This window comes from Dipteris shenzhenensis, chromosome 13 (genome assembly GCF_047967505.1).
Source record: "Dipteris shenzhenensis isolate YYH24624 ecotype China chromosome 13, Dip_SZ_1.0, whole genome shotgun sequence".
Classification (NCBI taxonomy): domain Eukaryota; kingdom Viridiplantae; phylum Streptophyta; class Polypodiopsida; order Gleicheniales; family Dipteridaceae; genus Dipteris; species Dipteris shenzhenensis.
In genome coordinates this window covers 12,496,437-12,514,832 of record NC_141608.1, presented here as the reverse complement: position 1 = coordinate 12,514,832, position 18,396 = coordinate 12,496,437, and the positions used below count along the sequence as shown (strand labels likewise).

At 41.8% G+C, this 18,396-nt stretch overlaps 1 protein-coding gene across 2 annotated transcripts; it reads left to right on the top strand.

Moving 5' to 3' along the window:
- The first annotated feature begins 16,699 nt into the window (after positions 1-16,699).
- Positions 16,700-18,174, top strand: LOC147895033 (uncharacterized). Of its 2 annotated transcripts, XM_087383726.1 has the most exons (4): positions 16,700-17,356; positions 17,552-17,650; positions 17,753-17,820; positions 17,920-18,174. In XM_087383726.1, exons 1-4 carry the CDS (start codon positions 16,727-16,729, stop codon positions 18,041-18,043), a joined length of 921 nt encoding a protein of 306 aa, XP_087239852.1. In that variant the 5' UTR covers positions 16,700-16,726; the 3' UTR covers positions 18,044-18,174. The 2 variants fall into 2 exon arrangements, with proteins under 2 accessions (XP_087239852.1, XP_087239853.1); XM_087383727.1 differs by having other exon boundaries at positions 17,753-18,041.
- Positions 18,175-18,396: the final 222 nt, after the last annotated feature.

The following is an 18,396-nucleotide window of genomic DNA, read 5'->3' as shown; positions in this document are numbered from 1 at the left end:
AACCTAATTGACTTGAGATACATGTCATGAGCACTCTCTTCATCATGTTTCCACATAGGTTCCATCCACCTTAGAGCGCTCCATAGATCCTGAGGCACACATGTTTTGTTATGGTATCAGAGCGTAGGTTTAGCTCTCCTAGTTTAGCTCATTAGTAGTTCACTAGGATTGCTTCCATTCCTAGATTAGTTGTAGGCATGTGTTAGGAGCTCATGTTTTTTCTCCTAGTTTAGTTTTAGTTGTAGATTGAAAAACAAATTTCCGTCCCTTGAGAGAGAAATTTTCCGTCCATCCATTTCATGAGAGATTATTGAGTTGAGTTTCATTCAGATTTTGAGAGATTTTTTGCTGAGAGGAAGAAGATATTTCCATTCATGCCTCAAAGATTTGGTGAGAGTATGATTCATAAAGAATCCTTATGAGTCTTCTTGTGTGTGAGAGAGAAAGAGCATCTACAACTCTATCTACAGCCAGCCAAGGCAACGCTTCTTCTACCTCGAATCTAAGGCAGAGCTGCCATAGCCTAATCAGCAACTCTTCCAAGCCATACGAGCTTCCCTCCTATTGCATCGACACAGCAGAAGCCAACAACTCTCTCCTCACAAGCTCCAAGCTTCTATGCCTTCAACAGAAGTTGCTGCACCCAACGAGCAAATGGCTCCTTCAATCTGCCTCTACGTCCAGACTTGGCGACTCAGTAAATAGAGCCTCCAACGCCCTCAACGTAGTCACTTGACTCCAAACGATCTCCAACAGCCCAGCCAGCTCTGCGCATCCACGACTTCAATAGAGTGATGCTTCAAGCAAGCCTCTGCATACTGGCTCCATAGAGCTCACACAGACTCAGCAGCCCCTCACGGCTCTCTGCCAACACCTCTCCAGCGAGCCAATGAAGCAAGCTCCTGAGGCATAGCCTAAGGCTAGCAAAAGCAGCAGCGGCTTCGGTGACAGAGGTGAAACGCGACAACTCTCAAGCTCCCACAGCGACCCTTCTCCATCAGCAAGCTTCAATGTATTCGGCCCTTCAGCCGCATCAAGCTACGCAACAGCCCCGAACGTCTCCAACCTGCAGCAGCTGACAAATCCACCGAGCCGCCACGCCATCGTCGTTTTTGTGACCTTCTCCAAGATCTCCCTACAAAAAGACACGTGGCAGATAAATACTTACCAGGGTTAGTTAGAAGCACCCTTGGTTGAGTTTGAAATCAGTAAGGTTAAGTTAACCTTGGGTAATGTTTATGGTTAGTTGGACCATGGGAAAGTTAATGTAACCTTGGGTTTAACCAAGTTGGGTTCGAAGGTCACCACAGTGCCACCTAAGCACAGAGCCCCTGCTAAGCACAGTATGGAATTCAACATGTGAATCCCTGTGCCACATCATCAAAGGACCCTCTTCTTCACAAAACCTTCAACAAGCCATAACTTCCAATCCAGGAAGAATTTGGACATGCTCCAAAAAGGAAAAGTGATCGTCTTTTCAAGCTCTATGCGCCTGTCAGATCAGAATCATTGTATGCAATTAGACACTGCCAATATTGAAAGTATTCAATTGGTAAGACCTTTGCAACCATTGGAAAAGCAAAGCATGAATGCAAACATCGATGTAAAAAGCATGCCAAAAACACAAGTGCATGAGATGACCATAGCAGGAAGCATGGCATCCACACACAAAGCACCAAGGCACATGGAAGAACAAAGCATCATGCAGGAAGCTACACCAAACAAAGAAGCAAACGAGTCGTCATCAAGCCATGAGCCAAAAGGTGACATCAATGGAATGTATTGAAAACAAAAACCTTGCCAACCTTGCCTATGTTTTGTAAATCAAGCCTGACCACCTGAGAGTAGCTATGAAAGCACCCAAGGGAGGTATTGACATGTAGAAGCCACACTTGACCACCTTAAGTAGCATGCATGCACTAAGGGGAGGTGATGGAATGTAACTCACATCTGAACACCTTGCAGTAGCCAAAGGATTATGGCACCAAGGGGAGGTGTTGAGAGTTGTGGTGCCATGAGCACATGTAGAGCAAAGGTATGAGCAAAGGATAAGCTGCCACATGGCATGGAGGAGATATCCCACATGTGAGCAAGCAAAATGGATGTAAGTACCCTCACCTATAAAAGGGAGGTTCATTTGAAGGAATATCAATCAAGCACTTTGCACTATCTCAAGATTCTCTTTATGAGTCCAAGCTAATCTATCTTGGAACCTAATTGACTTGAGATACATGTCATGAGCACTCTCTTCATCATGTTTCCACATAGGTTCCATCCACCTTAGAGCGCTCCATAGATCCTGAGGCACACATGTTTTGTTAAGAAGACCTCAACTCTACAAACATGGCTTCATTGGAAGAATTGGGAAGCTCTTTTAATGTTAGGGTTATGATTCAACATAGACCTCAGTATCTTGAATTTGGGGGAGAGGAGATTTCAATTCTCTCTAGAGCTTCAAATGAGGTCAATAACAACATTATGATGGCCATTCTCAGGTTTGATACAAACTTTTTCTTTGCTTAATAATTCAATATTTTGATTAAATCTAATAAGCTAATATTCATTTATTTGTTGGTGCAGTATAGTTATCTCACGATTTGGTAGAGTCGTACAAAATCGTGTGTATATGTTGGATTCCCTCCTTTCTCCTATACTTAGCGATAGCAGAAAGACAATAGCCAATGTTTGTAAATTGTTACAGCCTTTACATTTACATGGCGTGCGAGTCCTATTTATGGCATATCATGAGATGTAAGTATCATGGCAACCTTTATTTTCATCTTATACTGGCAACATTGTGTTAAATAATAATGGTTCTTAATTATTCGTGTAGGGAACATTGGAGTTTGGTGGTTTGGGACCTTGAAGACAACTATTGTTGGTTTGTTAACTCGATTGCAGGCTTTCATGGCTCAGTGCAAACATAAGTATTCTATTAATCTGTTGTTACTTCTATATTATGTACCTTATATAATAGACACACTAAGTTCTTTTAATATGTCATGATGAGCAGGTCGATTGAGAAGTTGGTATCTGCTATTAGAGAAATAGGACAGTACAAAGACTTGGTAGACTTCCAAAAGCGTTTAGTAGTAGAGCAGGAAGATGGGCATAGTTGTGGGTGGAGAGTTGCCTATAACTGCATGTTGATTTTCAAAGAAATTTTCTCACTTAAGCCACAGATCTCATCACTTCTGAAACCTTTTGATTTATTGGTACCAGTGAACTCATCCACTCCCGACAAGATATCACTTTGTATAGTTAAGTGCATTGCTCGTGCATTGAAAGCATCAAAATTTGAGGAGACAACACAAATGATATCTTTATCTTTCTCGACGTGCGTGATTTCATTGACTCTAGATAAGACATCGCTTCTGTAGTCTTTTGCCTTCATGGTACCATTGAACTCACCGATGATATCTTTATCTTTCTCGACGTGCGTGAATTCATCAACTCCTGATAAGACATCGCTTCTGAAGTCTTTTTCCTTCACAGTACCACTGAACTCATCCACTCTTGATAAGACATCACTTCTATAGAGAATTGCATTGAATTCATCTAATTCTGAATAGACAACGCTTTTGATGCCTTTGCCTTATGCAAGAATTCATCCACTCTAGAGCAGACATTGCTTCTGAATTCTTTATCTTTCTCAGTATCACTGAACTCATCCACTCCTGATAAGATGTGACTTCTGTACTAACACTATATTAGGGAATTTGGGAATTTCTCGATAGTTTGAAAATTTTCAAAAGGTAAAGATTTGGCCACATGATTGAATCTCAAGCTCTTAATTGAAATTTAATCCACCCTAAACACTATATTCAAGAATCCATACAAGTCCCACTTTTAAATAATGGGTCAAGATTTTAGCTACATGGTCAAATCTTCAACCCCATTTAAAAATGGGACTTGGGAAATTCCCAGATTCTCTAATATAGTGTTTACTTGAGTTCATTAAAATCATCTAGTATGTTTGAAGGGACAAAACTTGGCTTGTAGGCATATTCTTTAAGTCCTTTGAAATTGTAGTATACTCTATCTTTGTCATTGAAAACCATGTCCCTTTTTAATCTTCAAAAATTGCATGCTCCATCTCAAATCTTTTCCTTCCTCATAATAGGGACCATCCAATCATGACGTTGTCTTATCATCCATACCATCATTGGTAACTTTCACAATCCTCATCTTCGCAAATGACCACTGATCCCAGTGTTCAAACCCCAAAACTTGACCTTCCGCTATGTTATTATTTGAAAATGATATCATTTGCAAAATATCTCCCACATTGAAATCCAAAGAATTGCACTTTGTATTCCCGATGGTATGTGTTGGATAAGTCTCATCTCTATTAAATGATTTATTGAAAACATTATAAGGCATAACATCTCCAAGTACTTCCATATCTCCACACTTATCCTTTAGCTCAACATGTGCACTAAGAATCTTTGATACAATAACTGCAGCCTTATCTTCGCCAAGTCTTTGAAAGTGACAAAGAGAATTTGGATCACTATAATGGATTGTAGCAAATGCAACTACTTCTCTTTGGCAACATAATATCACCTCCATCCCAAGAATGAAATCTGTTGCCATCTTCCTATGGAACAATTATAGAAAATATTAGTCTCTTTTGAATATTTTCCTATTAGTTGTAACTTTTTATTAAATTAATATCTTTTATTTACTTTTACTTTACTTCATTAAATTTTGATGGTGATACAAGGATACAAGCATTTACCTACTAGAATCTCTAATTTAAATTTGTGAATTTATGGTTAAGAATGATAAAATATAGTATAAATAATTTATTATTGAGTTGCATGCAATGTGGTGTGCCCATTCGATAAGTACTTGTTCGGATAACACACCTAGGAGTGTGTTTTTTTACGGATGTGCATCACACTAAGGCAAAAACAATGTTTAATTCAAGAATCGACTATGCAAAGCATAACAGATGGGCACAATACTTTGCACGCACCTCAACCTAAGTGGTATATACTCGCATGCAAACTAGTGCACCCATCCCATAAGTACTTGTTCAGACAACACACCTGGGAGTGCATTTTTTTATAGTTGTGCATAACACTAAGGGAAAAGCGGTGTATAATGCATGATCGACCATGCATAGCATATCTGATGGCCACAATACTCTTCACGCACCTTAACCTAGGTCGTACTGAGTTGCACGCAATGTGTTTCACCCATCCCAGAAGTACTTTTTGGAATAACACACTTAGGAGCATGTTTTTTTATGGATGTGAATCATACTAAGCCAAGAATGGTGTTTAATGCTTAATCGACAATGCAAAGCCTATCCGATGGGAACAATACTTTGCATGCACCTTAACCTAGGTGGTATTGAGCTGCATGCAATGTTTTGCACCCATTCAATAAGTACTTGTTGGAATAACAAACTTAGGAGCGTGTTTTTTTATGGATGTGAATCACACTGAGCCAAAAATGGTGTTTAATGCTTAATCGACAATGCAAAGCCTATCCGATGGGCACAATACTTTGCACGTTCCTCAACCTAGGTGGTATTTACTTGCATGCAAAGTGACATGCCCATCCCATAAATTCTTGTTCGCATAACACACCTGGGAGTGAGTTTTTTTAGAGTTGTGCATAACATGGGGGAAAACGGAGCATAATGCGTGATCGAGGATGCCAACCATATCTGATTGGCACACAATACTTTGCATGCACCTCACCTAGGTGGTATAGAGTTACATGCAATGTGGTGCACCAATCCGATAAGTACTAGTTGGAAGAACACACCTAGGATAGTCCTTTTTTATGCTTGTGTGTGACACTAAGGCAAAAAGGAGTTTAATGCTTGGTCGACCATGCAAATCATATTTGATGGGCACAATACTTTGCACAGGCATCTATTCAGGTGGTATTGACCTGCATGCAAAGTGGCACATCCATCCCATAAGTACTTGTTCGGATAACACACTTGCGAATACGTTTTTTGATGATGGTGCATAACATGAGAAAAACGATGTATAATGTGTGATAGAGCATGAAAATCACATCCAATGGACACAATACTTTGCACGCATCTCAACCTAGATGGTATTGACTTGGGTGCAAAGTGTCACGTCCATCTGATAGTACTTGTTTGGGTAACACACCTAGGAGTGTGTTTTTGACAGATGTGCATTATAGTGAGGAAAAAATCATGTTCAATGCAGAAATCGACCATGCAAAGCATATCAAATGGGCACAATACTTTGCACGGGCGGTGGTATTGAGTTGTGCATAACACTAGGAACATAATGCATGCAAGGCATATCCAATGGGCACAATACTTTGCAAGTACCTTAACCTAGGTGGTATTCAGTTTCATGCAATGCGTTGTGCCCATACGATAAGTACTTGTTGGAATAACAAACTTAGGGGGGTGTTTTTTATGGATGTGAATCACATTGAGCCAAAAATAGTGTTTAATACTTAATCGACAATGCAAAGCCTATCTGATGGGCACAATACTTTGTACATGCCTCAACCTAGGTGGTATTTACTTGCATGCAAACTCACGTGCCCATCCCATAAGTTCTTGTTTGGATACCACACCTGGGAGGACGTTTTTTTAGAGTTGTGCATAACACTAGGGGGAAAACAGAGCGTAATGCTTGATCGAGCATGCAAAGCATATCCGATGGGAACAATACTTTGCACACACCTCAACCTAGGTGGTATTGAGTTACATGCAATGTGGCTCACCAATCCAATAAGTACTTGTTGGAATAACACACCTAGGACAGTCTTTTTTTATGCTTGTGGGTGGCACTAAGGCAAAAAAGGAGTTTAATGCTTGGTCGACCATGAAAATCATATCTGATGGACACAATACTTTGCATAGGACTCTATTCAGGTGGTATTGACCTACACGCAAAGTGGCATGCCTATCCCAGAAGTACTTATTTGGATAACACACCTGGGAACCTATTTTTTTACAATGGTGCATAACACTAGGAGGAAAACAATGTATAATGCGTGATAGACCATGCAAATCATATCCGATGGACATAATACTTTGGACACATCTCAAAATAGATGGTATTGACTTGGGTACAAAGTGTCGCATCCATGCGATAGTACTTGTTCGGATAACACACCTAGGTCATTTTGAAAAGAGGGTTTATGGGCACTTCCACCATCCACAAAGCATATCCAATGGGCACAATACCTCGCAGGCACCTCAGCTTAGGTGGGATTGAGGCTTGTAGCATAGGTGGGATTGACGTGTGTGCAAGGTATCATGTCCATCAGGTATGAGCACGTTTGAATAATACACCTCAGATACTATTTTTTGCTAGTTGTGCATAACACTACACACCACATAGAATGGTTTGGCTTTCCGTCCAAGCAAAAACCAAACTCACCTACCCATGTGATGTCCCATATATTTTTCTAAATAGTGTGGTTTAGTTGTGGTTCCTTGGTAGCCCAAAGTCACATTAGAGACAAGTTCTCTAATCTCATTATCAACAAACTTCTCCATGACTAGAAAACTACACAAAACCACATTAAAAAGTTTAGATATTTAATGTATTACAAATTGTGATTTTTTTATTACTTTATCATACTAATTTAAAAATCACTAAAACAAACTCCTACATCTCTACATCTAAATCCCTCTAAACACACTAGTAAAACTCCCAAAAAAAAAATCTCCTTACCATATCCCTCTTTTAAGAGAGCCCAAAGCACTTGAAGTGGTCCTATATAGCTCCCATGCCTTGTGAACATAGGGACCAAGGACTATCCTAAGTGCTAAGCTTTGACTTGAAAATAACTAAATTAAATTACAAAAACAATAAAAATTTAAAATAATTAATTCATGTATTTACAAAATTAAGTTTAATTTTAAATATTTTAAAAAATTTATTAAAATTTACATTTTATCATTTTTTCTGAAGTATCTCTCCTAGAAGAAGAGACATAGGCATGAAGGGGGAGCGAAGCTCCTTCCCCCCTCTTCCTAGGAGACCCTCTCCCCTCCTCGGCCATGCGCTCGCCATGAGGGTGGGGTTGTTGAGATATCGAGCTCCACTCATGATATGTAAGGGTGACCATTGGGAAGTAGCAAGCTAAGGGTGTCCACTTTTTGTTCACTCCCCAATCCTTAGGAGGTGGAAAAACAAGCTTTTTAGCACACAAAAATGCAAATCTCACGTACTTTCCTATGTATCTAGTCTTTGAAGTCTTCAGACACAACATCACACATGCTATTGTGCACACAATGGTATAGTCTGATCAAAAATTCAATGCACACACAAAAAATTTCTTTGTGTCACATGGCATGGTTCCAGGGCGGTCACACCTTTGTCACGAACAAAGAGTGTCATATTAAATTCTAAATTTCTCACTCATTTTAGATTAAATGTTATTGAAACTTTGTAGCTGGTCTCTTTACATTATGTAGAGCTTAACTTGATTTATTGGTAATTATTTAAATGATTTATCTAATTATAAATAATTATTTATAATAAATAAAGTTATAAAATACATGCATTTTAGTAGCACACCACATTTTTTTAGTATTTTGAATAATTAAGCAAATCCAATTCAGTGGAAGGTTAGTAGGCACATAAGGGTGTGTGGTTCAATCATCAAATCCCAAATCCAACGTTCGGTTAGATTTAGGAAGATTGAAGTTTTATTTTTACTTTTACTCCTCAGAGGATCAACAAAGAATATTAAAAATAAATCTAGTAATTCTCAAACATGACCAAACATTTCAAAAATGTCAATATTTTTAGTCCTCCACATCATGAATAAGAGGAAAAATTTTTGGTTAAATTTGAGTAAGGGAAACATACAATATGGCCTCCAAGAGTGAAATCTCCCTTTTGTGGGGGAAAAAGGGCCACCCAAGCCTAATACCAAGACAAGGTAGGCTTGGTGAGGTAGGCTAGGAGCATCACCAACCCTAGTGGCAAGCCATTGGAGTGTGCATCCTGCCCATGTGGAAGGCTGAGTCATCTATTTTTGCCTTGCAACCATGCCACGTTGTTAGACCGCATGGTGCCATGTCATCAAGGAGATGTGACATCACTTCTTGCCATGTCACCTTAGATTGCCACACGTGCTACCATATCAGCCACATGTGCCACCTCATCATGCCACATCATAGGAACTCTTGGAGCCATGTCATCACACCTTGCCACATTGGCATACCTCGTCAACATTGCCACATCACCAATCCCTCCACCTCAATTTGCCATGTCAATCTACCACCTCATGAATGCCAACTCATCATGACACATCACATTTCCACGTCATGGAAGAGACCCATATATTCCACACCATATTGCCACATCATCACCATGCATGGTCCCACATCAGCCACATGTATACACATCATGATGATGGCGAGCCACATCATCAACATGCATGGTAAGTTATACATGCATGTGATCTGAGTGCATGAGGCATAGAATACCACGATCGAGGTTTATGACCACGATGTGCGTTAGGCATAGAATATCACGATCAAGGTTTATGACCACGATGTGCGTGAGGCATAGAATACCTCGATCAAAGTTGATGACCGTGATGCGCGTGAGGCATAGAATACCTCGATCGAGGTTTATGACCACGGTGTGCATGAGGCATAGAATACCTCGATCGAGGTTTATGACCATGATCGAGGTATTTGGAGTAACCACAAAAATTAGTTTCAAAACAAAATCCAACGTAATTTAGTAGCCAATTATTTTCAATCTTAGCACCTTCTCCACCAATAATAATCAAGAGCAATCTAGTGGATGAGTAAGAGCAATCTAGTGGATGAGTTGAGGCTCTCTATAAGACACCACGTTTTGGTTCATTTCACCCATTCTTAGCCATTCTTGCCTCCCCATCACTTTGTCACACCTTCCATGCTACTTTCATTGAGAATGGGTTCTCAAAGCCGTAGAGCTACTAGATGTGAAAGATGTAGGAACCCCCCCCCAAATCTCATTGACGAGGAGCACAAGTGGAAGGCTCGTGAGCGCAAGAGAGCCTCTAGAGCTAGAGCTCACGCTGCCACCACCAATCCACCTCCACCTCTACATCCCACCTCCACCTCCACCCCCACCCCCACCCCCACCCCCACCGCCACCTCCATTGTCCCCCCCTCCACATCCTCATCCGCTCCCCTACCTCCAGCCTCCGCCCTTCCCTTAGCCACCTACATTTTGCCCTCCACCTCTACCTCTTCCCCCTCCACCCTCCCCTGTCCCCCTCCCCCTCCCCCCCTTCCCCTTGGCGCCTCCCTTCCCCCCTCCACCCTACCATCTCCCATTGATCCCCTTTCCCCACCTTGCAGCAGTAGTGTTGCTTCACGACGTGACATGCTGAAGTCCACTATCCTTGGGATGGTCACACTAAGGCGATGCGACCACGATCAGGGCAGCCCTTTTACATTTTACGTTGTAGGCACCCCGTCATAGCAACACACATTTGTCTGAGATATCTCACTGCGAATGGTGGTCGATTACCTCACAACCATCAGATAGCCAGGTCATTTGCCGTGTACCTATACGCCGAGTTTATGCTTGGTCACCGGGTAGACTACCTTAGTACCCGTCTAGGACAGGAATGGGACATGGTAGGATGGGGCATCAGGAGCGTCAGACTGCAGCAGGTGTTCGGCGTCGATGCGAGGCACCAGAGCTGCACACTATCCCTGCACCGGCATTGCAAGCTGTTGGAGGATAGATTAGGGGGGATGTTCATTCAGTGGCCTCATCCTTGCACGACATGGTCTCTGCCCTATCAAGATCACTTTCGATTCCACCTCCCCCACCTCCCACATCTATGGAGCCTCCCACATCTACACCACCTCCCACATCTACACTGCCTTAGCATGAGTTGGAGACTCGAGATGCACGGATTGCAAAGTTGGAGGCATTGTTGGCCGAGTCTAGAGTCGAGGTTAGTTATTTTGATTATTTTAGTTTATTTTTTTGTTGCGTGTTTTGAACTGAAGTTTTTTGGTTAATTCTCACCATGTACGCGACATGTTTGCATTGCAGGCACATCTATTGCGACAGGATATGGAGTCTGGTGTACGACTGTTGGAGGAAGATTTGGAGGAGCAGAGGATTCGGACACGCATAGCCTACCATCGAGCGGAGCACTATATTTTGCAGTTGAGACATATTAGTCGTGATCCATCTCACCATTGGATTGACCCCAGTGTGGCTCTGTACCCCGCTCCTCCTGTAGATGTGCCAACTAGGACACCCATAGATGCACCAATCATAGCCAGGCTTCCTACTGCCACTTGCGTCCTTTGCCACGAGAATTTTGACACCGTAGGGTGGTTTGGACTAGGGTGCCGGCCACATCGCACATCTCCATTGCATGACCCGCCACATGATGTACTCTAGTTAGTGGCTCAGTTAGTATGCCACCTTAGTTAGCTGAGTTTGGTTTGAGACCCACATACAGGGTTCACCTATTCTTTTGTACTGAGAGTTCTTTTGGCTTTCACAACTAAGAAGATGAAAACTGTTTTCAGCCTCCACCTTTGTGTATATTCTCCCATTGTGTATGTGAGAAAGCTCCAAGTGAGACTCCTTCCTTCTCTCCCACTCTCTTCACATGGTATCAGAGCTCGGTTCGTGGTAAGGAGCTCAAGAAAGCAAACCAAGTTTGCGGTGTCCTAGTAAGAGGATCAGTGTTGCTTTCCTTTTTTTTTCGAGTTTGGGAGCAAATCTCTACAGGTAGCACAACCGGAAAGCACAAGAGTGCACTGTCTCATATTGGGACATCCTTCATGGTGTGGCGAGAGGGCAGTATATGCTACGTTTCAGGGCCATTTCGGGGCCCATTTTGGTAGCGAAAGTTTTTCGCAGGCACTCAAGAAAGTGCCCTATTTTTGCTATGCGACCACTGTTCTGCAAGTAAGTGAAAAGTTATCATAGAAATTACATCGTATGCCTATGCACAGAGATATTAGGAGTGATAGAATCATTCTTATTGCCTATTGATGCATAATCGTCACTAGGAAGTGACTGTGTGGTCAAATACCACTCTCGTCAATTTTGCAAATTTGCCCTTGTGAGACAGAAGTTGTGTTTTTTTACAGTGACAGAATATTTTGCAGTGTTCTATAATGGCGTCTGATGCTCTTTCATAGATTGTCACTGAAAACCTTGACAAGAACAACTTCCAAGCATGGAAGTTTAGAATGACTCTTTTCCTTAAGGGAAAAGACTATTGGGAGTTCATTACTAGAGCTGAACAAGAACCAGTTATTCCTAATGTTCCCAATCAACAGAGTTGCAGGCATTTAAAGGCTGGCATGAGAGAGCCAGAAAAGTTATGTACTGGCTGTCTATCAGTATTTCAGATTCTATGATTGTGCATATTCAGGATGATGCAAGCATGCTGAAGGAGGCGTGGGATACTTTGACAAAAATGTATAGCACAAATACGCAAGCCAGGAAAATGCAGCTCAAGCAGGAGTTGCATAATGTGTAAAGAGAAAATATGAGCATCAATGACTACCACATGAAGGTGAAGAAGATTGCAGATGCACTTGCTTCTATTGGGTCGCCAGTGGAAGATGATGATTCAGCCCTTGGTGGCTATGTCTATCCCTGTCCTGCCCTAGCCCCTACCCTAGCCAATTGGCCCTTGTCCAAAGGCCCATACAAGACTGCATACAGCCATATAGCAAGCCCTATTCCATTGCCTTTGTCAGCCCCAAATCTTGGACTATGTAGTAGCCCATATGGTAGCATATAGTGATGCCCATGTGGATGTCCCAATCCATGGACACTTACTAGGTGGAAATTCCTCTCAAATCATTCCACTCGACCTTAAAATCAAGAACCCCAATCCGTGGACACTAACTACGTGACAATTCCACTCAACCTCAAAGTCAAGAGCCAGCCAATCTTTTGAAGCTATCAAGATTTGTTCGCAGGCACAACATTAATAAGGGCTTCAAAGGATTAGCATTCATCTTAATGTCAGCCACGTGCATGAGGACTTTGGATCTACCAGAACTACAACACAAGCTTTTCTCATTGGATCAAATAGTACTAAGTAAAGAATACGACACACTCTCTCCACGCACAACTCAACCATGGAAATGATCAATCAATAAGCAAGATTTTTCAAAAGGACAAAGCAAAGATATAGAGGTAGATCTTGAGTACAGGTCAAATGCAGACAATTCAATAAGTGACTCCCTAGCATCCATCTCATTCAAAAGGCAAATCCTAGAATTATAGCTATGGTAGAGAGGGTGTTGGAACACACTCACAGGTGACCCAAACAATTGCTACCCACCCCCATTTTCTTCTTTTTGCTTTCGTTTTTGAGACAAAAAAGTCAAGATTTCTTATTGAACCGTAATCATTGAAGACACAAGATTAGTGATCATTTAAAATGTTTCTTCCTGAAGGAACGAACATAGAGGATGGACGATAAAGGCTTGGACTTACATATGAGCAAATATGTACAATTTAAAGCCAAGATGTGCGAAATATATTGCAAAAAAATGTCTTCAAAAAGTCTGCCTCAAATACGGATGCTTAGGAATCATGCTACAACTTGCATAGAAATGAGGCAACGCTCAATCTCCATAAAAGACTGTAATAGTTGAGTGCTTGGGAGACCACTCAGCTCATTCCAAATGGAACAAATAGTAGCAAGGAATGCAAAGGAGCATTTGAGATTACAGAATGCGTAATAAATTTATAAGCAAGCAATGCCATTAAAGAGGAGACTCACCTCACTTAGGCCTGCTGCTTCGAGGGTGAGATGGGCATGTTCATCCGAAAAAGAGAGAAGGGGGGTTCAGTGTCTAACCCGATTTGTCAGTTATAACCGAGAAGAAGCACTATGGCCCCATTTTGCACCGGATCTCGAAACAACCTATCTCAGGCCGCCAAAGACTATAGCCACATCACATCCGTTAATCCTCTGTGGTTGACAACCCTACACAATTCATACGGCCTGTGTAGAAGAACTATTAAAGGTAGAACCGGGCAACTCTCTAGATCATAAGTAACTAGATTTTGCTTCCATTCAAACAAGCGACCCTGAGCAAGCTGCTGCAATGATCATTAAGATTTTGCGTGACAAGTCTTAAAAATTAGCAGCCTTGGTGATCATTACATAGGGATGACCAATGTGAGGCACTAGGGAGATTCAGAGTTGCTTAGAAAATGGCATCGCTTGGTAGGCAACGTGCTGATGCAGAAAGAGAGTCATCGCATTGAATTGAGGGAAGGAAATGTGATGAGGGAGGGCAAGTAGGAATCAAAGCAAGAGCGGAAAGGGGGAAAGGGAAGGAGATCTCCGAGGGGGAGACAGAGAGCACAAACCGAGGGAGGAAGATGTCAATGATGATGATGATGATGATGATGCTCTTGCTACTATTGAAGGAGTGATGGTGCAGGTGCTCTAGTGCAGGATGGAGTGATGTTGAGGGAGCTCCAAGGAGGTGGATATGGAGACGGCGATGACAATGGAGCGATGGAGTGTTTGAGGAGGTGCTATTTTCAAAGCTCCAAAGCCCAGAAAGCTCACAAAAATGAAGCCGAAGGAGAAGACAGGGATGATGAAGCCAATAAAGAAGCAGCATAGCACTAACCCAATAGAATGCTATAAAGGAAAGGGTTAGATGCCCTAACCCTAACCCTAAATGGTTTTATATATATTCTACATTTTCAACTAAATCTAGTGTACAGTTAGTCATTTGTGGTGTGCTCTCTAGTTGTGCCCTCTCTCCTCATCTCCACTCTTCTCCTCTCCCCTCTTCATATTTTGGCAAATCCTAGATGTGCATCAATCTATACTTCTTTGAGTCTTTGACAAATGTTATTCTTTCCATGTGTGTTATCTTATGTTTGAATACCCACTGCAAACTTTCTTGCTAATCAAGATTCATTACACATATAATTTGCAGGTTTATCAAGGCCAGCGTACACGAGCCACACAACTAGCTAGATTTATTCATACTCTAGGCATCATGGATGATTTTTTCATATTAGTTTCATCAAGAAGTGATACTTTTATATCGTCATCAAAAGTTTATATGCCTTAATAAAAATAAAAATTTGAAACATTCGCCAAGATTTAAAAATATTTTAAAAGTTTTGCCAACGACCCATTTTGTGAATCACGTGTACACGGCAAGCAGCACCTTACGACCTTCTCAGGTCTTCATGATTCCCATGCCACTGCTCTCCTAGAACTAGTGCATGCAGACCTATGTGGTCCGATGTAGAGAAGATCACTTGGTGGCACCTCCTACTTTCTCTCCCTCTTGGATGATTACAGTTGTCACTGCAAAGGCTACTTCCTCAAGAGAAAGGGTGAAGCCTACCACTACTTCCACCAATGATACAAATGCACTATAGTTAAGACAAGAATACCTATCAAGACTCTATGGACCGATGGTGGCGATGAATTCTGCTCCAACTAATTCAACCAATTATATTGGATCACGAAATTTCTTAGCAAACAATGATCCCAAAGACACCATCACAAATCCCACCGGCAAAGAGGAAGATGCAGACCCTTATGGAGGCTGCTCCATCCATGCTCCAACAGCTGTCACATCCCCACACCTTTTAGAGTGAAGCCATTTCAATGGTGGCCTACCTCCAAAATCTGACGATAATTAGTCGACCTCTTGGTATGACAATGTACATATTTACTTAGAAATTCAAAAGAAAATATATTAAATCGTACTATGTTTTGGCAATATCTTGAAACTAAAAAAGTTAGCTCGAAATTTTTTTCCCAAAATTTTATATTAACATAAAAGCATAGCTTTGATGACAACATCCATGGTAGGCATGCCTATTAAGCAAAAAAAAATTTAAGAGAAATTTTTTTGTCAAAATAAAAAGAGAGGAAAGAGTGATAATGATACCTTGAGATATTTGCATCACCTATATCAAACCTTGGGTGGGCCTTGGGTAGGCCCTCGTGAGGTTACATGCTTATTGACATGTGTCTCGATTTGAATTAGGTGCAAGAAGACAATCAAACTTAAGAAATGATCTTTTGGATCACCTAACACGCGGAATCACCTACTACTATTGATGAATTGGAATTGGAAGATGAGGAAAGGGACAACAAGTTACATATTTTTTGGTTTTCATATGCTTGCATCATCATGTGGACCTTTATTTGCACTTATTCATAAAATTTAGAGCTCAAATTTTCATGCATTCAAAAGGCAAGCACCCTTATAAGATTTTGAGATGTAAAAGTGGTTCAGATTCCTTCACAGGCCCTTCTTGAGCTAATAAAGAGGGTAAGGACTAGAACTTAACATGGAACCAAAACAAAGAGGGGCAAGGACAAGGATCTCACTTTGAACCAACACTTCTCTCTATTAATTTCTCTCTATTGTAGAAGCCCCTTAAGTAAAGAACCTAACATTGAACCAATATCTAGGCTATTCTAGACTCGGTCTTGAGGAAGGACGAGTATGTGACACGCCAACAACATCGAGTACTCCTCGGCAATCCTTTGGATGTTTATACATTAAGATGACCTCTCACCAACTATCGAATGTCTTTGTCTGTTTGGTGGTAAGGGTCGCGGGAAAATCAAGCGATAGGAAAAAGAGAGGTTGACTAATGTGACCACGTATACACGGCTTCTAGATTTACTTCCTGTTTAAATCACAGCATGCTTAGAGCTCCCTCGCCATTTAATCCTTTCTTTTCCATCGCAAGCTCTTGCCAACATGGGTCTTTCTATTGGTTTCACCCTCATACGCCTCAAATTTGCGCATAGCCGCTGGTTCCTCCGATCCTGTGGCCTCCATCCCCACCTCCTCCACCTCGACAATGGCTCTCTTATCCATTGCTGGGCACCTGCCCGCGGTACTGAGCGTAATCCTAAGCCGGCCTTGTTGCTCCTCCATGGCTTTGGAGCTGACAGTACCATATCTTGGGAATACCAAGTCGGCTGCCTCGTGAAGAAGTTTTCCGTCTTCTTGCCCGATTTGCTTTTCTTCGGAGAGTCAACCACCACCAACACGCAGCGATCAGAGTTCTTCCAGGCTGAGTGCATGTGGAAGGCGATGCAGAAACTCGGTGTACAAGAGGCCAGCGTCGCAGGGCACAGCTATGGGGGCTTTGTAGCATATAGGATGGCGCACGAGTATCCTCAATTTGTCAACCGCTTGGTAATTTTGAGCTCCGGGATATGCATGAACCCAAAGAGCAATGATCCACTTCTGAAGAACTTTGGAACGACAGATGTTAAAGACATCCTTGTTCCCGACACTCCGGAAAATTTGCGGAAGTCCCTTAGTTTTGTGTTCCACAAACTACCTTGGATACCCAATTTCCTGTACCGAGATATGCTTAAGGTAAGGGCAAACCAAAGCCAGATAGTACCAGGCGGAATTCCTGTGTATGTCTTCAAATTCACGTCATAAGTAATCGAGTATACGTAAGGGGGTGATGAGCGTGTGCATTGTGGACGTAAAGAAAGTCCGTTTCTAAGGTTCCTGATTCGTAAATCTATTTATATGAATGCGATGAGTTTCATTTTCGTTGAATAGTTGATGCGGGGCGATCCACAAGGAAAACTGGAACTCATAGGCGAAGACGGGCTCGTTCTCGGAAAAGAGACCGCACCACCATTGCCGAAAGTTGAGCAGGTCTGGATTTCATATCTTGTTGTCGCGAAGCTTAGGTGACTGACGCTTCAATTTCGCTACAGTCTCTCGTCGTTGCTAATCGCTTTGGCCTTATAAACGCAGGAAGCTCTGATAATCTGGGGAGACCATGACCAGATTTTCGATGTCCAGCTAGCCTACCAGCTGAAAGAGTAACGACCCGTATCACAATCTCCCAAGCCAATTTATATGGTTGATACGTATTTCAAGTTATGCAGGGATTTAAAAAGGAGGGTGTTTGGCTATGGCAGTTTCTTGGGAAGCAAGGCGCAGCTGGCAATTCTTAGAGACGTTGGGCACTTGCCAATTATGGAAAGTCCTAAGGAGGTTAACAAATTGATGGTGGGATTCTTGAGGAAAGCTGCAATACAATAATGAAAAAGGGATGCTCAAGTGTTGGAGGGAGCGTGTTTGGCTATGGCAGTTTCTTCGGAAACAAGGCGGAGCTCCCAATTCTTAGAGACGTAGGGCACTTGCCAATGATCGAAAGTCCTAAGGAGGTTAACAAATTGATGGTGGCATTCTTGAGGAAAGATGCAATACAATAATGAAAATGGGATGCAAACCACACATTGGTGATGTACCATTTGAACAGCAATCTTGAATCATCAACGGGCCCAAATAGTGCCTTTTACAAATGAAAATTGTATTAGCTAGTTGCCCTTTCTTTTTGTTTTTCATTAATCTCTTTCCACGTAAGGCACTTAAGTGTTAAACTCTTTCCACTT